This window comes from Coregonus clupeaformis, unplaced genomic scaffold (assembly GCF_020615455.1).
Source record: "Coregonus clupeaformis isolate EN_2021a unplaced genomic scaffold, ASM2061545v1 scaf0565, whole genome shotgun sequence".
NCBI lineage: Eukaryota > Metazoa > Chordata > Actinopteri > Salmoniformes > Salmonidae > Coregonus > Coregonus clupeaformis.
This window is the reverse complement of record NW_025534020.1, coordinates 5,001-27,354: the sequence shown is the minus strand read 5'-3', so window position 1 is coordinate 27,354 and position 22,354 is coordinate 5,001. Positions and strand designations below refer to the sequence as shown.

At 44.5% G+C, this 22,354-nt stretch overlaps 1 protein-coding gene across 3 annotated transcripts in view; it reads right to left on the bottom strand.

Moving 5' to 3' along the window:
- The window catches only part of smurf1 (SMAD specific E3 ubiquitin protein ligase 1), a gene marked incomplete at its 5' end in the record, with an annotated part of 61,831 nt that overhangs the window by 38,377 nt on the left and 1,100 nt on the right, over positions 1-22,354 (bottom strand). For all 3 annotated transcript variants that reach the window (XM_045215952.1, XM_045215950.1, XM_045215951.1), the window contains 4 exon segments: positions 5,473-5,619; positions 18,111-18,195; positions 18,331-18,542; positions 19,295-19,370. In XM_045215952.1, coding sequence (XP_045071887.1) covers positions 5,473-5,619; positions 18,111-18,195; positions 18,331-18,542; positions 19,295-19,370 — 520 coding nt within the window.

Here is a 22,354-nt window from a genome sequence, read left to right as displayed (position 1 = left end):
ATTCTTGAAGGAAACCTGTTTCAGTCTTCTAGAGATTTGAGACTGGGATGGAGGTTCACCTTCCAGCAGGACAATGACCCTAAGCATACTGCTAAAGCAACACTTGAGTGGTTTAAGGGGAAACATTTAAATGTCTTGGAATGGCCTAGTCAAAGCCCAGACCTCAATCCAATTGAGAATCTGTGGTATGACTTAAAGATTGCTGTACACCAGCGGAACCCATCCAACTTGAAGGAGCTGGAGCAGTTTTGCCTTGAAGAATGGGCAAAAATCCCAGTGGCTAGATGTGCCAAGCTTATAGAGACATACCCCAAGAGACTTGCAGCTGTAATTGCTGCAAAAGGTGGCTCTACAAAGTATTGACTTTGGGGGTGAATAGTTATGCACGCTCAAGTTTTCTGTTTTGTTTTGGTCTTATTTCTTGTTTGTTTCACCCCAAAAAATATTTTGCATCTTCAAAGTGGTAGGCATGTTGTGTAAATCAAATGATACAAACCCCCCAAAAATCAATTTTAATTCCAGGTTGTAAGGCAACAAAATAGGAAAAATGCCAAGGGGGGTGAATACTTTCGCAAGTCACTTTAAGGGGGCAATTACTTTTTCACACAGGGGCATTGGGTGTTGCATAACTTTGTTTATTAAATAAATTAAATAAGTGTGTAATTGTTGTGTTATTTATTCATTCAAGTTCCCTTTATCTAATATTAGGTTTTGGTTGAAGATCTGATAACATTCAGTATCAAAAATAATCAAAAATAGAGAACATTGGAAAGGGGGAAAATTATTTTTCCCAGCCACATGCGCCAAATACAACAGGTGTGGACATTACAGTGAAATGCTTACTGACAAGCCCTTAACCAACAATGCAGTTTTTAAGAAACAAATAAGAAGTGTTAAGTAAAAAATAGATAAGTAAAAAATAAAAAAATAGCAAATATCAAACAATTAAAGACAAATAGCAAATAATCCATAGATAACATGAGTGGTGTGTCTATAGCCCAGTATCTAGAGTCAGTGGTGTGTCTATAGCCCAGTATCTAGAGTCATTGGTGTGTCTATAGCCCAGTATCTAGAGTCATTGGTGTGTCTATAGCCCAGTATCTAGAGTCATTGGTGTGTCTATAGCCCAGTATCTAGAGTCATTGGTGTGTCTATAGCCCAGTATCTAGAGTCATTGGTGTGTCTATAGCCCAGTATCTAGAGTCATTGGTGTGTCTATAGCCCAGTATCTAGAGTCATTGGTGTGTCTGTCTATAGCCCAGTATCTAGAGTCATTGGTGTGTCTATAGCCCAGTATCTAGAGTCATTGGTGTGTCTGTCTATAGCCCAGTATCTAGAGTCATTGGTGTGTCTACAGCCCAGTATCTAGAGTCATTGGTGTGTCTATAGCCCAGTATCTAGAGTCATTGGTGTGTCTATAGCCCAGTATCTAGAGTCATTGGTGTGTCTATAGCCCAGTATCTAGAGTCATTGGTGTGTCTATAGCCCAGTATCTAGAGTCATTGGTGTGTCTATAGCCCAGTATCTAGAGTCATTGGTGTGTCTATAGCCCAGTATCTAGAGTCATTGGTGTGTCTATAGCCCAGTATCTAGAGTCATTGGTGTGTCTATAGCCCAGTATCTAGAGTCATTGGTGTGTCTATAGCCCAGTATCTAGAGTCATTGGTGTGTCTGTCTATAGCCCAGTATCTAGAGTCATTGGTGTGTCTGTCTATAGCCCAGTATCTAGAGTCATTGGTGTGTCTATAGCCCAGTATCTAGAGTCATTGGTGTGTCTGTCTATAGCCCAGTATCTAGAGTCATTGGTGTGTCTATAGCCCAGTATCTAGAGTCATTGGTGTGTCTGTCTATAGCCCAGTATCTAGAGTCATTGGTGTGTCTATAGCCCAGTATCTAGAGTCATTGGTGTGTCTATAGCCCAGTATCTAGAGTCATTGGTGTGTCTATAGCCCAGTATCTAGAGTCATTGGTGTGTCTATAGCCCAGTATCTAGAGTCATTGGTGTGTCTATAGCCCAGTATCTAGAGTCATTGGTGTGTCTATAGCCCAGTATCTAGAGTCATTGGTGTGTCTATAGCCCAGTATCTAGAGTCATTGGTGTGTCTATAGCCCAGTATCTAGAGTCATTGGTGTGTCTGTCTATAGCCCAGTATCTAGAGTCATTGGTGTGTCTATAGCCCAGTATCTAGAGTCATTGGTGTGTCTATAGCCCAGTATCTAGAGTCATTGGTGTGTCTGCTATAGCCCAGTATCTAGAGTCATTGGTGTGTCTATAGCCCAGTATCTAGAGTCATTGGTGTGTCTATAGCCCAGTATCTAGAGTCATTGGTGTGTCTATAGCCCAGTATCTAGAGTCATTGGTGTGTCTATAGCCCAGTATCTAGAGTCATTGGTGTGTCTATAGCCCAGTATCTAGAGTCATTGGTGTGTCTATAGCCCAGTATCTAGAGTCATTGGTGTGTCTATAGCCCAGTATCTAGAGTCATTGGTGTGTCTATAGCCCAGTATCTAGAGTCATTGGTGTGTCTATAGCCCAGTATCTAGAGTCATTGGTGTGTCTATAGCCCAGTATCTAGAGTCATTGGTGTGTCTATAGCCCAGTATCTAGAGTCATTGGTGTGTCTATAGCCCAGTATCTAGAGTCATTGGTGTGTCTATAGCCCAGTATCTAGAGTCATTGGTGTGTCTATAGCCCAGTATCTAGAGTCATTGGTGTGTCTATAGCCCAGTATCTAGAGTCATTGGTGTGTCTATAGCCCAGTATCTAGAGTCATTGGTGTGTCTATAGCCCAGTATCTAGAGTCATTGGTGTGTCTATAGCCCCAGTATCTAGAGTCATTGGTGTGTCTATAGCCCAGTATCTAGAGTCATTGGTGTGTCTATAGCCCAGTATCTAGAGTCATTGGTGTGTCTATAGCCCAGTATCTAGAGTCATTGGTGTGTCTATAGCCCAGTATCTAGAGTCATTGGTGTGTCTATAGCCCAGTATCTAGAGTCATTGGTGTGTCTGCTATAGCCCAGTATCTAGAGTCATTGGTGTGTCTATAGCCCAGTATCTAGAGTCATTGGTGTGTCTATAGCCCAGTATCTAGAGTCATTGGTGTGTCTGTCTATAGCCCAGTATCTAGAGTCATTGGTGTGTCTATAGCCCAGTATCTAGAGTCATTGGTGTGTCTGTCTATAGCCCAGTATCTAGAGTCATTGGTGTGTCTGTCTATAGCCCAGTATCTAGAGTCATTGGTGTGTCTGTCTATAGCCCAGTATCTAGAGTCATTGGTGTGTCTGTCTATAGCCCAGTATCTAGAGTCATTGGTGTGTCTATAGCCCAGTATCTAGAGTCATTGGTGTGTCTATAGCCCAGTATCTAGAGTCATTGGTGTGTCTATAGCCCAGTATCTAGAGTCATTGGTGTGTCTGTATAGCCCAGTATCTAGAGTCATTGGTGTGTCTCATAGCCCAGTATCTAGAGTCATTGGTGTGTCTGATAGCCCAGTATCTAGAGTCATTGGTGTGTCTATAGCCCAGTATCTAGAGTCATTGGTGTGTCTATAGCCCAGTATCTAGAGTCATTGGTGTGTCTATAGCCCAGTATCTAGAGTCATTGGTGTGTCTATAGCCCAGTATCTAGAGTCATTGGTGTTAGAGGTGATGATTACTGGTAGTATAGCCCAGTATCTAGAGTCATTGGTGTGTCTATAGCCCAGTATCTAGAGTCATTGGTGTGTCTATAGCCCAGTATCTAGAGTCATTGGTGTGTCTATAGCCCAGTATCTAGAGTCATTGGTGTGTCTATAGCCCAGTATCTAGAGTCATTGGTGTGTCTATAGCCCAGTATCTAGAGTCATTGGTGTGTCTGTCTATAGCCCAGTATCTAGAGTCATTGGTGTGTCTATAGCCCAGTATCTAGAGTCATTGGTGTGTCTATAGCCCAGTATCTAGAGTCATTGGTGTGTCTATAGCCCAGTATCTAGTCATTGGTGTGTCTATAGCCCAGTATCTAGTCATTGGTGTGTCTATAGCCCAGTATCTAGAGTCAGTGGTGTGTCTATACCCCAGTATCTAGAGTCATTGGTGTGTCTATAGCCCAGTATCTAGAGTCATTGGTGTGTCTATAGCCCAGTATCTAGAGTCATTGGTGTGTCTATAGCCCAGTATCTAGAGTCATTGGTGTGTCTGTCTATAGCCCAGTATCTAGAGTCATTGGTGTGTCTATAGCCCAGTATCTAGAGTCATTGGTGTGTCTATAGCCCAGTATCTAGAGTCATTGGTGTGTCTATAGCCCAGTATCTAGAGTCATTGGTGTGTCTGTATAGCCCAGTATCTAGAGTCATTGGTGTGTCTGCTATAGCCCAGTATCTAGAGTCATTGGTGTGTCTGTCTATAGCCCAGTATCTAGAGTCATTGGTGTGTCTGCTATAGCCCAGTATCTAGAGTCATTGGTGTGTCTGTCTATAGCCCAGTATCTAGAGTCATTGGTGTGTCTGCTATAGCCCAGTATCTAGAGTCATTGGTGTGTCTATAGCCCAGTATCTAGAGTCATTGGTGTGTCTATAGCCCAGTATCTAGAGTCATTGGTGTGTCTATAGCCCAGTATCTAGAGTCATTGGTGTGTCTATAGCCCAGTATCTAGAGTCATTGGTGTGTCTATAGCCCAGTATCTAGAGTCATTGGTGTGTCTGTCTATAGCCCAGTATCTAGAGTCATTGGTGTGTCTGTCTATAGCCCAGTATATAGAGTCAGTGGTGTGTCTATAGCCCAGTATCTAGAGTCATTGGTGTGTCTATAGCCCAGTATCTAGAGTCATTGGTGTGTCTATAGCCCAGTATCTAGAGTCATTGGTGTGTCTATAGCCCAGTATCTAGAGTCATTGGTGTGTCTATAGCCCAGTATCTAGAGTCAGTGGTGTGTCTATAGCCCAGTATCTAGAGTCATTGGTGTGTCTATAGCCCAGTATCTAGAGTCATTGGTGTGTCTATAGCCCAGTATCTAGAGTCATTGGTGTGTCTATAGCCCAGTATCTAGAGTCATTGGTGTGTCTATAGCCCAGTATCTAGAGTCATTGGTGTGTCTGTCTATAGCTCAGTATCTAGAGTCAGTGGTGTGTCTATAGCCCAGTATCTAGAGTCATTGGTGTGTCTGTCTATAGCCCAGTATCTAGAGTCATTGGTGTGTATATAGCCCAGTATCTAGAGTCATTGGTGTGTCTATAGCCCAGTATCTAGAGTCATTGGTGTGTCTATAGCCCAGTATCTAGAGTCATTGGTGTGTCTATAGCCCAGTATCTAGAGTCATTGGTGTTAGAGATGATGATTACTGGTAGTAAATCACATCATTATTTCACTTACACTGCTCACCATAGGACTGGGCTGTAACCTTCTGTCTGTGTGTGTGTGTGTGTGTGTGTGTGTGTGTGTGTGTGTGTGTGTGTGTCTGTGTGTCTGTGTGTGTGTGTGTGTGCGCACACAAGTGTACCTGATGATGGTGTGTAGTCGGGGGTCAGTGAACTGCGTGGTTCGGTTGTTGTGGTCCACAAAGTAGATACGTCCCGACACCGTGCTCCTCACCTCCCAGCCGGCTGGCAGCGGACCCAACTCCTCACAGCTCACACTGGTCAGGTCCCTGGACCAATCACAACACACCTTACTGTCAGGTCCCTGGACCAATCACAACACACCTTTCTGAGCTCTACACCAATCACAACACACCTTACTGAGCTATACACCAATCACAACACACCTTACTGAGCTCTAAATCAATCACAACACACCTCACTGAGCTCTAAGCCTTCCAACTGGATGCATTCCAATTCAGGTAGGTGGGTAAGGGATGAGGTAGGATAGAGGGGAGGTGAGACAGAGGGGGGAGGTAGGATAGAGGGGAGGTGAGACAGAGGGGGGAGGTAGGACAGAGGGGGAGGTAGGATAGAGGGGAGGTGAGACAGAGGGGGAGGTAGGATAGAGGGGAGGTGAGACAGAGGGGGAGGTAGGATAGAGGGGGAGGTAGGATAGAGGGGGAGGTGAGACAGAGGGGAGGTAGGACAGAGGGGGGAGGTAGGATAGAGGGGAGGTAGAGACAGAGGAGGTAGGACAGAGGGGGAGGTAGGATAGAGGGGAGGTGAGACAGAGGGGAGGTAGGACAGAGGGGGAGGTAGGATAGAGGGGAGAGGTAGGATAGAGGGGAGGTAGGATAGAGGGGGAGGTAGGATAGAGGGGAGGTAGGATAGAGGGTTAGAGGGTAGGATAGTAAGGTTAGAGGGTAGGATAAAGGTTAGAGGGTAGGATAGTAAGGTTAGAGGGTAGGGTAGTAAGGTTAGAGGGTAGGATAGTAAGGTTAGAGGGTAGGATAGTAGAGGTTAGAGGGTAGGATAGTAAGGTTAGAGGGTAGGATAGTAAGGTTAGAGGGTAGGATAGTAAGGTTAGAGGGTAGGATAGTAAGGTTAGAGGGTAGGATAGTAAGGTTAGAGGGTAGGATAGTAAGGTTAGAGGGTAGGATAGTAAGGTTAGAGGGTAGGATAGTAAGGTTAGAGGGTAGGATAGTAAGGTTAGAGGGTAGGATAGTAAGGTTAGAGGGTAGGATAGTAAGGTTAGAGGGTAGGATAGTAAGGTTAGAGGGTAGGATAGTAAGGTTAGAGGGTAGGATAGTAAGGTTAGAGGAGTAGGATAGTAAGGTTAGAGGGTAGGATAGTAAGGTTAGAGGGTAGGATAGTAAGGTTAGAGGGGTAGGATAGTAAGGTTAGAGGGTAGGATAGTAAGGTTAGAGGGTAGGATAGTAAGGTTAGAGGGTAGGATAGTAAGGTTAGAGGGTAGGATAGTAAGGTTAGAGGGTAGGATAGTAAGGTTAGTAGGGTAGGATAGTAAGGTTAGAGGGTAGGATAGTAAGGTTAGAGGGTAGGATAGTAAGGTTAGAGGGTAGGATAGTAAGGTTAGAGGGTAGGATAGTAAGGTTAGAGGGTAGGATAGTAAGGTTAGAGGGTAGGATAGTAAGGTTAGAGGGTAGGATAGTAAGGTTAGAGGGTAGGATAGTAAGGTTAGAGGGTAGGATAGTAAGGTTAGAGGGTAGGATAGTAAGGTTAGAGGGTAGGATAGTAAGGTTAGAGGGTAGGATAGTAAGGTTAGAGGGTAGGATAGTAAGGTTAGAGGGTAGGATAGTAAGGTTAGAGGGTAGGATAGTAAGGTTAGAGGGTAGGATAGTAAGGTTAGAGGGTAGGATAGTAAGGTTAGAGGGTAGGATAGTAAGGTTAGAGGGTAGGATAGTAAGGTTAGAGGGTAGGATAGTAAGGTTAGAGGGTAGGATAGTAAGGTTAGAGGGTAGGATAGTAAGGTTAGAGGGTAGGATAGTAAGGTTAGAGGGTAGGATAGTAAGGTTAGAGGGTAGGATAGTAAGGTTAGAGGGTAGGATAGTAAGGTTAGAGGGTAGGATAGTAAGGTTAGAGGGTAGGATAGTAAGGTTAGAGGGTAGGATAGTAAGGTTAGAGGGTAGGATAGTAAGGTTAGAGGGTAGGATAGTAAGGTTAGAGGGTAGGATAGTAAGGTTAGAGGGTAGGATAGTAAGGTTAGAGGGTAGGATAGTAAGGTTAGAGGGTAGGATAGTAAGGTTAGAGGGTAGGATAGTAAGGTTAGAGGGTAGGATAGTAAGGTTAGAGGGTAGGATAGTAAGGTTAGAGGGTAGGATAGTAAGGTTAGAGGGTAGGATAGTAAGGTTAGAGGGTAGGATAGTAAGGTTAGAGGGTAGGATAGTAAGGTTAGAGGGTAGGATAGTAAGGTTAGAGGGTAGGATAGTAAGGTTAGAGGGTAGGATAGTAAGGTTAGAGGGTAGGATAGTAAGGTTAGAGGGTAGGATAGTAAGGTTAGAGGGTAGGATAGTAAGGTTAGAGGGTAGGATAGTAAGGTTAGAGGGTAGGATAGTAAGGGTAGGATAGTAAGGTTAGAGGGTAGGATAGTAAGGGTAGGATAGTAAGGTTAGAGGGTAGGATAGTAAGGTTAGAGGGTAGGATAGTAAGGGTAGGATAGTAAGGTTAGAGGGTAGGATAGTAAGGTTAGAGGGTAGGATAGTAAGGTTAGGATAGTAAGGTTAGAGGGTAGGATAGTAAGGTTAGAGGGTAGGATAGTAAGGTTAGAGGGTAGGATAGTAAGGTTAGAGGGTAGGATAGTAAGGTTAGAGGGAGGATAGTAAGGTTAGAGGGTAGGATAGTAAGGTTAGAGGGTAGGATAGTAAGGTTAGAGGGTAGGATAGTAAGGTTAGAGGGTAGGATAGTAAGGTTAGAGGGTAGGATAGTAAGGTTAGAGGGTAGGATAGTAAGGTTAGAGGGTAGGATAGTAAGGTTAGAGGGTAGGATAGTAAGGTTAGAGGGTAGGATAGTAAGGTTAGAGGGTAGGATAGTAAGGTTAGAGGGTAGGATAGTAAGGTTAGAGGGTAGGATAGTAAGGTTAGAGGGTAGGATAGTAAGGTTAGAGGGTAGGATAGTAAGGTTAGAGGGTAGGATAGTAAGGTTAGAGGGTAGGATAGTAAGGTTAGAGGGTAGGATAGTAAGGTTAGAGGGTAGGATAGTAAGGTTAGAGGGTAGGATAGTAAGGTTAGAGGGTAGGATAGTAAGGTTAGAGGGTAGGATAGTAAGGTTAGAGGGTAGGATAGTAAGGTTAGAGGGTAGGATAGTAAGGTTAGAGGGTAGGATAGTAAGGTTAGAGGGTAGGATAGTAAGGTTAGAGGGTAGGATAGTAAGGTTAGAGGGTAGGATAGTAAGGTTAGAGGGTAGGATAGTAAGGTTAGAGGGTAGGATAGTAAGGTTAGAGGGTAGGATAGTAAGGTTAGAGGGTAGGATAGTAAGGTTAGAGGGTAGGATAGTAAGAGGGTAGGATAGTAAGGTTAGAGGGTAGGATAGTAAGGAGGGGTAGGATAGTAAGGTTAGAGGGTAGGATAGTAAGGTTAGAGGGTAGGATAGTAAGGTTAGAGGGTAGGATAGTAAGGTTAGAGGGTAGGATAGTAAGGTTAGAGGGTAGGATAGTAAGGTTAGAGGGTAGGATAGTAAGGTTAGAGGTAGGATAGTAAGGTTAGAGGGTAGGATAGTAAGGTTAGAGGGTAGGATAGTAAGGTTAGAGGGTAGGATAGTAAGGTAGAGGGTAGGATAGTAAGGTTAGAGGGTAGGATAGTAAGGTTAGAGGGTAGGATAGTAAGGTTAGAGGGTAGGATAGTAAGGTTAGAGGGTAGGGATAGTAAGGTTAGAGGGTAGGATAGTAAGGTTAGAGGGTAGGATAGTAAGGTTAGAGGGTAGGATAGTAAGGTTAGAGGGTAGGATAGTAAGGTTAGAGGGTAGGATAGTAAGGTTAGAGGGTAGGATAGTAAGGTTAGAGGGTAGGATAGTAAGGTTAGAGGGTAGGATAGTAAGGTTAGAGGGTAGGATAGTAAGGTTAGAGGGTAGGATAGTAAGGTTAGAGGGTAGGATAGTAAGGTTAGAGGGTAGGATAGTAAGGTTAGAGGGTAGGATAGTAAGGTTAGAGGGTAGGATAGTAAGGTTAGAGGGTAGTATAGTAAGGTTAGAGGGTAGGATAGTAAGGTTAGAGGGTAGGATAGTAAGGTTAGAGGGTAGGATAGTAAGGTTAGAGGGTAGGATAGTAAGGTTAGAGGGTAGGATAGTAAGGTTAGAGGGTAGGATAGTAAGGTTAGAGGGTAGGATAGTAAGGTTAGAGGGTAGGATAGTAAGGTTAGAGGGTAGGATAGTAAGGTTAGAGGGTAGGATAGTAAGGTTAGAGGGTAGGATAGTAAGGTTAGAGGGTAGGATAGTAAGGGTAGGATAGTAAGGTTAGAGGGTAGGATAGTAAGGTTAGAGGGTAGGATAGTAAGGTTAGAGGGTAGGATAGTAAGGTTAGAGGGTAGGATAGTAAGGTTAGAGGGTAGGATAGTAAGGTTAGAGGGTAGGATAGTAAGGTTAGAGGGTAGGATAGTAAGGTTAGAGGGTAGGATAGTAAGGTTAGAGGGTAGGATAGTAGGATAGTAAGGTTAGAGGGTAGGATAGTAAGGTTAGAGGGTAGGATAGTAAGGTTAGAGGGTAGGATAGTAAGGTTAGAGGGTAGGATAGTAAGGTTAGAGGGTAGGATAGTAAGGTTAGAGGGTAGGATAGTAAGGTTAGAGGGTAGGATAGTAAGGTTAGAGGGTAGGATAGTAAGGTTAGAGGGTAGGATAGTAAGGTTAGAGGGTAGGATAGTAAGGTTAGAGGGTAGGATAGTAAGGTTAGAGGGTAGGATAGTAAGGTTAGAGGGTAGGATAGTAAGGTTAGAGGGTAGGATAGTAAGGTTAGAGGGTAGGATAGTAAGGTTAGAGGGTAGGATAGTAAGGTTAGAGGGTAGGATAGTAAGGTTAGAGGGTAGGATAGTAAGGTTAGAGGGTAGGATAGTAAGGTTAGAGGGTAGGATAGTAAGGTTAGAGGGTAGGATAGTAAGGTTAGAGGGTAGTATAGTAAGGTTAGAGGGTAGGATAGTAAGGTTAGAGGGTAGGATAGTAAGGTTAGAGGGTAGGATAGTAAGGTTAGAGGGTAGGATAGTAAGGTTAGAGGGTAGGATAGTAAGGTTAGAGGGTAGGATAGTAAGGTTAGAGGGTAGGATAGTAAGGTTAGAGGGTAGGATAGTAAGGTTAGAGGGTAGGATAGTAAGGTTAGAGGGTAGGATAGTAAGGTTAGAGGGTAGGATAGTAAGGTTAGAGGGTAGGATAGTAAGGTTAGAGGGTAGGATAGTAAGGTTAGAGGGTAGGATAGTAAGGTTAGAGGGTAGGATAGTAAGGGGTAGGATAGTAAGGTTAGAGGGTAGGATAGTAAGGTTAGAGGGTAGGATAGTAAGGTTAGAGGGTAGGATAGTAAGGTTAGAGGGTAGGATAGTAAGGTTAGAGGGTAGGATAGTAAGGTTAGAGGGTAGGATAGTAAGGTTAGAGGGTAGGATAGTAAGGTTAGAGGGTAGGATAGTAAGGTTAGAGGGTAGGATAGTAAGGTTAGAGGGTAGGTAGTAAGGGATAGTAAGGTTAGAGGGTAGGATAGTAAGGTTAGAGGGTAGGATAGTAAGGTTAGAGGGTAGGATAGTAAGGTTAGAGGGTAGGATAGTAAGGTTAGAGGGTAGGATAGTAAGGTTAGAGGGTAGGATAGTAAGGTTAGAGGGTAGGATAGTAAGGTTAGAGGGTAGGATAGTAAGGTTAGAGGGTAGGATAGTAAGGTTAGAGGGTAGGATAGTAAGGTTAGAGGGTAGGATAGTAAGGTTAGAGGGTAGGATAGTAAGGTTAGAGGGTAGGATAGTAAGGTTAGAGGGTAGGATAGTAAGGTTAGAGGGTAGGATAGTAAGGTTAGAGGGTAGGATAGTAAGGTTAGAGGGTAGGATAGTAAGGTTAGAGGGTAGGATAGTAAGGTTAGAGGGTAGGATAGTAAGGTTAGAGGGTAGGATAGTAAGGTTAGAGGGTAGGATAGTAAGGTTAGAGGGTAGGATAGTAAGGTTAGAGGGTAGGATAGTAAGGTTAGAGGGTAGGATAGTAAGGTTAGAGGGTAGGATAGTAAGGTTAGAGGGTAGGATAGTAAGGTTAGAGGGTAGGATAGTAAGGTTAGAGGGTAGGATAGTAAGGTTAGAGGGTAGGATAGTAAGGTTAGAGGGTAGGATAGTAAGGTTAGAGGGTAGGATAGTAAGGTTAGAGGGTAGGATAGTAAGGTTAGAGGGTAGGATAGTAAGGTTAGAGGGTAGGATAGTAAGGTTAGAGGGTAGGATAGTAAGGTTAGAGGGTAGGATAGTAAGGTTAGAGGGTAGGATAGTAAGGTTAGAGGGTAGGATAGTAAGGTTAGAGGGTAGGATAGTAAGGTTAGAGGGTAGGATAGTAAGGTTAGAGGGTAGGATAGTAAGGTTAGAGGGTAGGATAGTAAGGTTAGAGGGGTAGGATAGTAAGGTTAGAGGGTAGGATAGTAAGGTTAGAGGGTAGGATAGTAAGGTTAGAGGGTAGGATAGTAAGGTTAGAGGGTAGGATAGTAAGGTTAGAGGGTAGGATAGTAAGGTTAGAGGGTAGGATAGTAAGGTTAGAGGGTAGGATAGTAAGGTTAGAGGGTAGGATAGTAAGGTTAGAGGGTAGGATAGTAAGGGTAGGATAGTAAGGTTAGAGGGTAGGATAGTAAGGTTAGAGGGTAGGATAGTAAGGTTAGAGGGTAGGATAGTAAGGTTAGAGGGTAGGATAGTAAGGTTAGAGGGTAGGATAGTAAGGTTAGAGGGTAGGATAGTAAGGTTAGAGGGTAGGATAGTAAGGTTAGAGGGTAGGATAGTAAGGTTAGAGGGTAGGATAGTAAGGTTAGAGGGTAGGATAGTAAGGTTAGAGGGTAGGATAGTAAGGTTAGAGGGTAGGATAGTAAGGTTAGAGGGTAGGATAGTAAGGTTAGAGGGTAGGATAGTAAGGTTAGAGGGTAGGATAGTAAGGTTAGAGGGTAGGATAGTAAGGTTAGAGGGTAGGATAGTAAGGTTAGAGGGTAGGATAGTAAGGTTAGAGGGTAGGATAGTAAGGTTAGAGGGTAGGATAGTAAGGTTAGAGGGTAGGATAGTAAGGTTAGAGGGTAGGATAGTAAGGTTAGAGGGTAGGATAGTAAGGTTAGAGGGTAGGATAGTAAGGTTAGAGGGTAGGATAGTAAGGTTAGAGGGTAGGATAGTAAGGTTAGAGGGTAGGATAGTAAGGTTAGAGGGTAGGATAGTAAGGTTAGAGGGTAGGATAGTAGAAGGTTAGAGGGTAGGATAGTAAGGTTAGAGGGTAGGATAGTAAGGTTAGAGGGTAGGATAGTAAGGTTAGAGGGTAGGATAGTAAGGTTAGAGGGTAGGATAGTAAGGTTAGAGGGTAGGATAGTAAGGTTAGAGGGTAGGATAGTAAGGTTAGAGGGTAGGATAGTAAGGTTAGAGGGTAGGATAGTAAGGTTAGAGGGTAGGATAGTAAGGTTAGAGGGTAGGATAGTAAGGTTAGAGGGTAGGATAGTAAGGTTAGAGGGTAGGATAGTAAGGTTAGAGGGTAGGATAGTAAGGTTAGAGGGTAGGATAGTAAGGTTAGAGGGTAGGATAGTAAGGTTAGAGGGTAGGATAGTAAGGTTAGAGGGTAGGATAGTAAGGTTAGAGGGTAGGATAGTAAGGTTAGAGGGTAGGATAGTAAGGTTAGAGGGTAGGATAGTAAGGTTAGAGGGTAGGATAGTAAGGTTAGAGGGTAGGATAGTAAGGTTAGAGGGTAGGATAGTAAGGTTAGAGGGTAGGATAGTAAGGTTAGAGGGTAGGATAGTAAGGAGGATAGTAAGGTTAGAGGGTAGGATAGTAAGGTTAGAGGGTAGGATAGTAAGGTTAGAGGGTAGGATAGTAAGGTTAGAGGGTAGGATAGTAAGGTTAGAGGGTAGGATAGTAAGGTTAGAGGGTAGGATAGTAAGGTTAGAGGGTAGGATAGTAAGGTTAGAGGGTAGGATAGTAGGATAGTAAGGTTAGAGGGTAGGATAGTAGGATAGTAAGGTTAGAGGGTAGGATAGTAGGATAGTAAGGTTAGAGGGTAGGATAGTATTAAGGTTAGAGGGTAGGATAGTAGGATAGTAAGGTTAGAGGGTAGGATAGTAGGATAGTAAGGTTAGAGGGTAGGATAGTATGGTTAGAGGGTAGGATAGTAAGGTTAGAGGGTAGGATAGTAAGGTTAGAGGGTAGGATAGTAAGGTTAGAGGGTAGGATAGTAAGGTTAGAGGGTAGGATAGTAGGATAGTAAGGTTAGAGGGTAGGATAGTAAGGTTAGAGGGTAGGATAGTAAGGTTAGAGGGTAGGATAGTAAGGTTAGAGGGTAGGATAGTAAGGTTAGAGGGTAGGATAGTAAGGTTAGAGGGTAGGATAGTAAGGTTAGAGGGTAGGATAGTAGGATAGTAAGGTTAGAGGGTAGGATAGTAAGGTTAGAGGGTAGGATAGCAAGGTTAGAGGGTAGGATAGTAAGGTTAGAGGGTAGGATAGTAAGGTTAGAGGGTAGGATAGTAAGGTTAGAGGGTAGGATAGGTTAGAGGGTAGGGTAGTAAGGTTAGAGGGTAGGATAGTAAGGTTAGAGGGTAGGATAGTAAGGTTAGAGGGTAGGATAGTAAGGTTAGAGGGTAGGATAGTAAGGTTAGAGGGTAGGATAGTAAGGTTAGAGGGTAGGATAGTAAGGTTAGAGGGTAGGATAGTAAGGTTAGAGGGTAGGATAGTAAGGTTAGAGGGTAGGATAGTAAGGTTAGAGGGTAGGATAGTAAGGTTAGAGGGTAGGATAGTAAGGTTAGAGGGTAGGATAGTAAGGTTAGAGGGTAGGATAGTAAGGTTAGAGGGTAGGATAGTAAGGTTAGAGGGTAGGATAGTAAGGTTAGAGGGTAGGATAGTAAGGTTAGAGGGTAGGATAGTAAGGTTAGAGGGTAGGATAGTAAGGTTAGAGGGTAGGATAGTAAGGTTAGAGGGTAGGATAGTAAGGTTAGAGGGTAGGATAGTAAGGTTAGAGGGTAGGATAGTAAGGTTAGAGGGTAGTATAGTAAGGTTAGAGGGTAGGATAGTAAGGTTAGAGGGTAGGATAGTAAGGGTAGGATAGTAAGGTTAGAGGGTAGTATAGTAAGGTTAGAGGGTAGGATAGTAAGGTTAGAGGGTAGGATAGTAAGGTTAGAGGGTAGGATAGTAAGGTTAGAGGGTAGGATAGTAAGGTTAGAGGGTAGGATAGTAAGGTTAGAGGGTAGGATAGTAAGGTTAGAGGGTAGGATAGTAAGGTTAGAGGGTAGGATAGTAAGGTTAGAGGGTAGGATAGTAAGGTTAGAGGGTAGGATAGTAAGGTTAGAGGGTAGGATAGTAAGGTTAGAGGGTAGGATAGTAAGGTTAGAGGGTAGGATAGTAAGGTTAGAGGGTAGGATAGTAAGGTTAGAGGGTAGGATAGTAAGGTTAGAGGGTAGGATAGTAAGGTTAGAGGGTAGGATAGTAAGGTTAGAGGGTAGGATAGTAAGGTTAGAGGGTAGGATAGTAAGGTTAGAGGGTAGGATAGTAAGGTTAGAGGGTAGGATAGTAAGGTTAGAGGGTAGGATAGTAAGGTTAGAGGGTAGGATAGTAAGGTTAGAGGGTAGGATAGTAAGGTTAGAGGGTAGGATAGTAAGGTTAGAGGGTAGGATAGTAAGGTTAGAGGGTAGGATAGTAAGGTTAGAGGGTAGTATAGTAAGGTTAGAGGGTAGGATAGTAAGGTTAGAGGGTAGGATAGTAAGGTTAGAGGGTAGGATAGTAAGGTTAGAGGGTAGGATAGTAAGGTTAGAGGGTAGGATAGTAAGGGTAGGATAGTAAGGTTAGAGGGTAGGATAGTAAGGTTAGAGGGTAGGATAGTAAGGTTAGAGGGTAGGATAGTAAGGTTAGAGGGTAGTATAGTAAGGTTAGAGGGTAGGATAGTAAGGTTAGAGGGTAGGATAGTAAGGTTAGAGGGTAGGATAGTAAGGTTAGAGGGTAGGATAGTAAGGTTAGAGGGTAGGATAGTAAGGTTAGAGGGTAGGATAGTAAGGTTAGAGGGTAGTATAGTAAGGTTAGAGGGTAGGATAGTAAGGTTAGAGGGTAGGATAGTAAGGTTAGAGGGTAGGAGAGTAAGGTTAGAGGGTAGGATAGTAAGGTTAGAGGGTAGGATAGTAAGGTTAGAGGGTAGGATAGTAAGGTTAGAGGGTAGGATAGTAAGGTTAGAGGGTAGGATAGTAAGGTTAGAGGGTAGGATAGTAAGGTTAGAGGGTAGGATAGTAAGGTTAGAGGGTAGTATAGTAGGTTAGAGGGTAGGATAGTAAGGTTAGAGGGTAGGATAGTATGGTTAGAGGGTGGTTCGTAGACGGATGGCTGTATGGTGGCCATGTGTTACCTGGGTAGTATAGTAGACGGATGGCTGTGTGGTGGCCATGCGTTACCTGGGTAGTATAGTAGACGGATGGCTGTGTGGTGGCCATGCGTTACCTGGGTAGTATAGTAGACGGATGGCTGTACGGTGGCCATGTGTTACCTGGGTAGTATAGTAGACGGATGGCTGTATGGTGGCCATGCGTTACCTGGGTAGTATAGTAGACGGATGGCTGTATGGTGGCCATGCGTTACCTGGGTAGTATAGTAGACGGATGGCTGTATGGTGGCCATGCGTTACCTGGGTAGTATAGTAGACGGATGGCTGTATGGTGGCCATGCCGTTACCTGGGTAGTATAGTAGACGGATGGCTGTATGGTGGCCATGCGTTACCTGGGTAGTATAGTAGACGGATGGCTGTGTGGTGGCCATGCGTTACCTGGGTAGTATAGTAGACGGATGGCTGTATGGTGGCCATGCGTTACCTGGGTAGTATAGTAGACGGATGGCTGTATGGTGGCCATGCGTTACCTGGGTAGTATAGTAGACGGATGGCTGTGTGGTGGCCATGCGTTACCTGGGTAGTATAGTAGACGGATGGCTGTATGGTGGCCATGTGTTACCTGGGTAGTATAGTAGACGGATGGCTGTATGGTGGCCATGTGTTACCTGGGTAGTATAGTAGACGGATGGCTGTATGGTGGCCATGTGTTACCTGGGTAGTATAGTAGACGGATGGCTGTATGGTGGCCATGTGTTACCTGGGTAGTATAGTAGACGGATGGCTGTATGGTGGCCATGTGTTACCTGGGTAGTATAGTAGACGGATGGCTGTATGGTGGCCATGTGTTACCTGGGTAGTATAGTAGACGGATGGCTGTATGGTGGTGGCCATGTGTTACCTGGGTAGTATAGTAGACGGATGGCTGTATGGTGGCCATGTGTTACCTGGGTAGTATAGTAGACGGATGGCTGTATGGTGGCCATGTGTTACCTGGGTAGTATAGTAGACGGATGGCTGTATGGTGGCCATGTGTTACCTGGGTAGTATAGTAGACGGATGGCTGTATGGTGGCCATGTGTTACCTGGGTAGTATAGTAGACGGATGGCTGTGTGGTGGCCATGTGTTACCTGGGTAGTATAGTAGACGGATGGCTGTGTGGTGGCCATGTGTTACCTGGGTAGTATAGTAGACGGATGGCTGTGTGGTGGCCATGTGTTACCTGGGTAGTATAGTAGACGGATGGCTGTATGGTGGCCATGTGTTACCTGGGTAGTATAGTAGACGGATGGCTGTGTGGTGGCCATGTGTTACCTGGGTAGTATAGTAGACGGATGGCTGTATGGTGGCCATGTGTTACCTGGGTAGTATAGTAGACGGATGGCTGTATGGTGGCCATGTGTTACCTGGGTAGTATAGTAGACAGATGGCTGTATGGTGGCCATGCGTTACCTAGGTAGTATAGTAGACGGATGGCTGTATGGTGGCCATGTGTTACCTGGGTAGTATAGTAGACGGATGGCTGTATGGTGGCCATGTGTTACCTGGGTAGTATAGTAGACGGATGGCTGTGTGGTGGCCATGTGTTACCTGGGTAGTATAGTAGACGGATGGCTGTATGGTGGTGGCCATGTGTTACCTGGGTAGTATAGTAGACGGATGGCTGTATGGTTGCCATGCGTTACCTGGGTAGTATAGTAGACGGATGGCTGTATGGTGGTGGCCATGTGTTACCTGGGTAGTATAGTAGACGGATGGCTGTATGGTTGCCATGCGTTACCTGGGTAGTATAGTAGACGGATGGCTGTATGGTTGCCATGTGTTACCTGGGTAGTATAGTAGACGGATGGCTGTATGGTGGCCATGTGTTACCTGGGTAGTATAGTAGACGGATGGCTGTATGGTGGCCATGTGTTACCTGGGTAGTATAGTAGACGGATGGCTGTTTGGTTGCCATGTGTTACCTGGGTAGTATAGTAGACGGATGGCTGTTTGGTTGCCATGTGTTACCTGGGTAGTATAGTAGACGGATGGCTGTATGGTGGCCATGTGTTACCTGGGTAGTATAGTAGACGGATGGCTGTATGGTGGCCATGTGTTACCTGGGTAGTATAGTAGACGGATGGCTGTTTGGTTGCCATGCGTTACCTGGGTAGTATAGTAGACGGATGGCTGTATGGTGGCCATGCGTTACCTGGGTAGTATAGTAGACGGATGGCTGTATGGTGGCCATGTGTTACCTGGGTAGTATAGTAGACGGATGGCTGTATGGTTGCCATGCGTTACCTGGGTATGCGTGGGTCATGCCAGGTGCTGACTCCCGTCTGTGTGTGAAGAAAATACACCTGTCCCTGCACCGTGGTGCGCTGCTCTGTAACACACATTACACAGAAAAGTCACACACACACACACACATTACACACACACACACACACACGGCCCTGCACCATGGTGTGCTGCTCAATAACACACACACACACACACACACACACACACTCTCTCTCACCGTATCCCTCAGGCAGATCAGGTGATTGGTTGCCATGCGGTCGGTTCTGAGGGGTGTGGGTGTGTCTTTGGGAATCCTGGCCTCTGATTCGCTGAGCCTGGAGCCGGTTCTCCTGGTTGGGTGAATCCAGTGGACAGGTCCCGCCCCCAGCGGCGCCCGTGGGGTCTGAGTACGGCAGCGGCTCCTCACTGAAACAGCCCTCAAACACAGGCCTACACACACACACACCTGTTACACGCTACACCTGTTACACGCTACACCTGTTACACACCTGTTACACACTATACCTGTTACACACCTGTTACACGCCACACCTGTTACACACTACACCTGTTACACACTACACCTGTTAAACACCTGTTGCACACTACACCTGTTACACACTACACCTGTTACACGCTACACCTGTTACACGCTACACCTGTTACACGCTACACCTGTTACACACCTGTTACACACTATACCTGTTACACACCTGTTACACGCCACACCTGTTACACACTACACCTGTTACACACTACACCTGTTAAACACCTGTTGCACACTACACCTGTTACACACTACACCTGTTACACGCTACACCTGTTACACACTACACCTGTTACACGCTACACCTGTTACACGCTACACCTGTTACACGCTACACCTGTTACACGCTACACCTGTTACACACCTGTTACACACCACACCTGTTACACGCTACACCTGTTACACACTACACCTGTTACACACACAGTGAGAGAGACCTCCCAACACACAGTGAGAGAGCCCTCCAACACACAGTGAGAGAGCCCTCCAACACACAGTGAGAGAGCCCTCCAACACACAGTGAGAGAGCCCTCCAACACACAGTGAGAGAGCCCTCCAACACACAGTGAGAGAGCCCTCCAACACACAGTGAGAGAGCCCTCCAACACACAGTGAGAGAGACCTCCAACACACAGAAACACTGACAGATCCTCACCCTTCATTCTCTAACAGTCCTCTACAGTCGACCACAGGTCCTCCACTGCCCATACCATCTCTGGTCTGGAGACTCACTGGAACACACAGTTATCACACATTATAAATACACACACACACACACACACACACACACACACACACACACACACACACACACACACACACACACACACACACACACACACACACACATATATACACACAGGGTGTGATTGTGGTAATATACAGGTAATGTACAGGAACTTAAGTCCTTTTGTTCTCTTGATCTGGAATACAGTGGGGGAAAAAAACTATTTAGTCAGCCACCAATTGTGCAAGTTCTCCCACTTAAAAAGATGAGAGAGGCCTGTAATTTTCATCATAGGTACACGTCAACTATGACAGACAAATTGAGAATATAAAATCCAGAAAATCACATTGTAGGATTTTTTTTGAATTTATTTGCAAATTATGGTGGAAAATAAGTATTTGGTCAATACCAAACGTTTCTCAATACTTTGTTATATACCATTTGTTGGCAATGACACAGGTCAATGCTATTTTACAGTTAACAAATTGACAACAGACTTTCAGCATGCTTATTGGGAAGGATATTCAACAAGCACAGCACTTATTTCAAAAACTAAAAGCATTGTATTTGGGACAAATTATTCACTGAACCCTAAACCTCAACTAAATATTGTAATGATGTGGAAATTGAGCAAGTTGAGGTGACTAAACTGCTTGGAGTAACCCTGGATTGTAAACTGTCGTGGTCAAAACATATTGATACAACATTAGCTAAGATGGGGAGAAGTATGTCTATAATAAAGTGCTGCTCTACCTTCTTAACAACACTATCAACAAGGCAGGTCCTACAGGCCCTAGTTTTGTCACACCTGGACTACTGTTCAGTTGTGTGGTCAGGTGCCAAAAAGAGGTACCTTGATTTCTCAAATGACTGCCTCGCCTGGTTCACCAACTACTTCTCAGATAGAGTTCAATGTGTCAAATCGGAGGGCCTGTTGTCTGGACCTATGGCAGTCTCTATGGGGGTGCCACAGGGTTCAATTCTCGGGCCGACTCTATTCTCTGTGTATATCAATGATGTCGCTCTTGCTGCTGGTGACTCTCAGATCCACCTCTACGCAGACGACACCATTTTGTATACATCTGGCCCTTCATTGGACACTGCGTTAACAAACCTCCAAACGAGCTTCAATGCCATACAACACTCCTTCAGTAGCCTCCAACTGCTCTTAAACACTGGTAAAACTAAATGCATGCTCTTCAACCGAACGCTGCTTGCACCCGCCCGCCCAACTAGAAACACTACTCTCGGCGGGTCTGACTTAGAATATGTGGACAACTACAAATACCTAGGTGTCTGGTTAGACTGTAAACTCTCCTTCCAGACTCACATTAAGAATCTCCAATCCAAAGTTAAATCTAGAATCGGTTTCTTATTTCGCAACAAAGCCTCCTTCACTCATGCTGCCAAACATGCCCTCGTAAAACAGACTATCCTACCGATCCTTGACTTCGGCGATGTCATTTACAAAATAGCCTCCAACACTCTACTCAGCAAATTGGATGTAGTCTATCACATTGCCATCCGTTTTGTCTCCAAAGCCCTATACACTACCCACCACTGTGACCTGTACGCTCTTGTTGGCTGGTCCTCACTACATATTCGTCGCCAAACCCACTGGCTCCAGGCCATCTATAAATCACTGCTAGGCAAATCCCTGCCTTATCTTAGCTCGTTGGTCACCATAGCAACACCCACCCGTAGTCTGCGCTCCAGCAGGTATATCTCACTGGTCATTCCCAAAGCCAACACCTCCTTTGGCCGCCATTCCTTCCAGTTCTCTGCTGCCAATGACTGGAACGAACTGCAAAAATCTCTGAAGCTGGAGACTCTTATCTCCCTCACTAACTTTAAGCATCAGTTGTCAGAGCACCTTACCGATCACTGCACCTGTACACAGCCCATCTGAAATTAGCCCACCCAACTACCTCATCCCCATATTGTTATTTATTTTGCTCATTTGCACCCCAGTATCTCTATTTGCACATCATCTCTTGCACATCTATCACTCCAGTGTTAATACTAAATTGTAACTATTTTGCACTATGGCCTATTTTTTGCCTTACCTCCATAACTTGCTACATTCGCACACACTGTATATATATTTTCTGTTGTATTTTTGACTTTATGTTTTGTTTACCCCATATGTAACTCTCTGTTGTTGTTTTTATCGCACTGCTTTGCTTTATCTTGGCCAGGTCGCAGTTGTAAATGAGAACTTGTTCTCAACTGGCTTACCTGGTTAAATAAAGGTGAAATTAAATAAAACAATTAAAAAACAGGGCACAGAGAGCTAACATTAATAATATGCATCTCTCATGGTTCAAAGTGGAGGAGAGATTGACTTCATCACTACTTGTTTTTGTAAGAAGTGTTGACAAGCTGAATGTACCGAGGTGTCTGCTTAAACTACCCCACAAGACATGCCACCAGAGGATTCTTCACAGTCCCCAAGTCCAGAACAGACTATGGGAGGCGCACAGTACTACATAGAGCCATGACTACATGGAACTCTATTCCACATCAGGGAACTGATGCAAGCAGTAGAATCAGATTTAAACAACAGATAAAAATACACCTTATGGAACAACGGGGACTGTGAAGAGACACACACAGGTACAGACACACACACACACACACACACACTCACGCTAGCACACGCACTCTACACGCACGTACACTGTAATATTGTTGTATGGTGGTTTTATACATTTTGTATTGTAGATATGTAGTGGTGTAATAATGTTATATGATGTACTGTTTTATATTTTGTTTTATATGTAAATGCTTTAATATGTTTGGACCCCAGGAAGAGTAGCTGCTGCCTTGGCAGGAACTAATGGGGATCCATAATAAACCCCAGGAAGAGTAGCTGCTGCCTTGGTAGGAACTAATGGGGATCCATAATAAACCCCAGGAAGAGTAGCTGCTGCCTTGGCAGGAACTAATGGGGATCCATAATAAACCCCAGGAAGAGTAGCTGCTGCC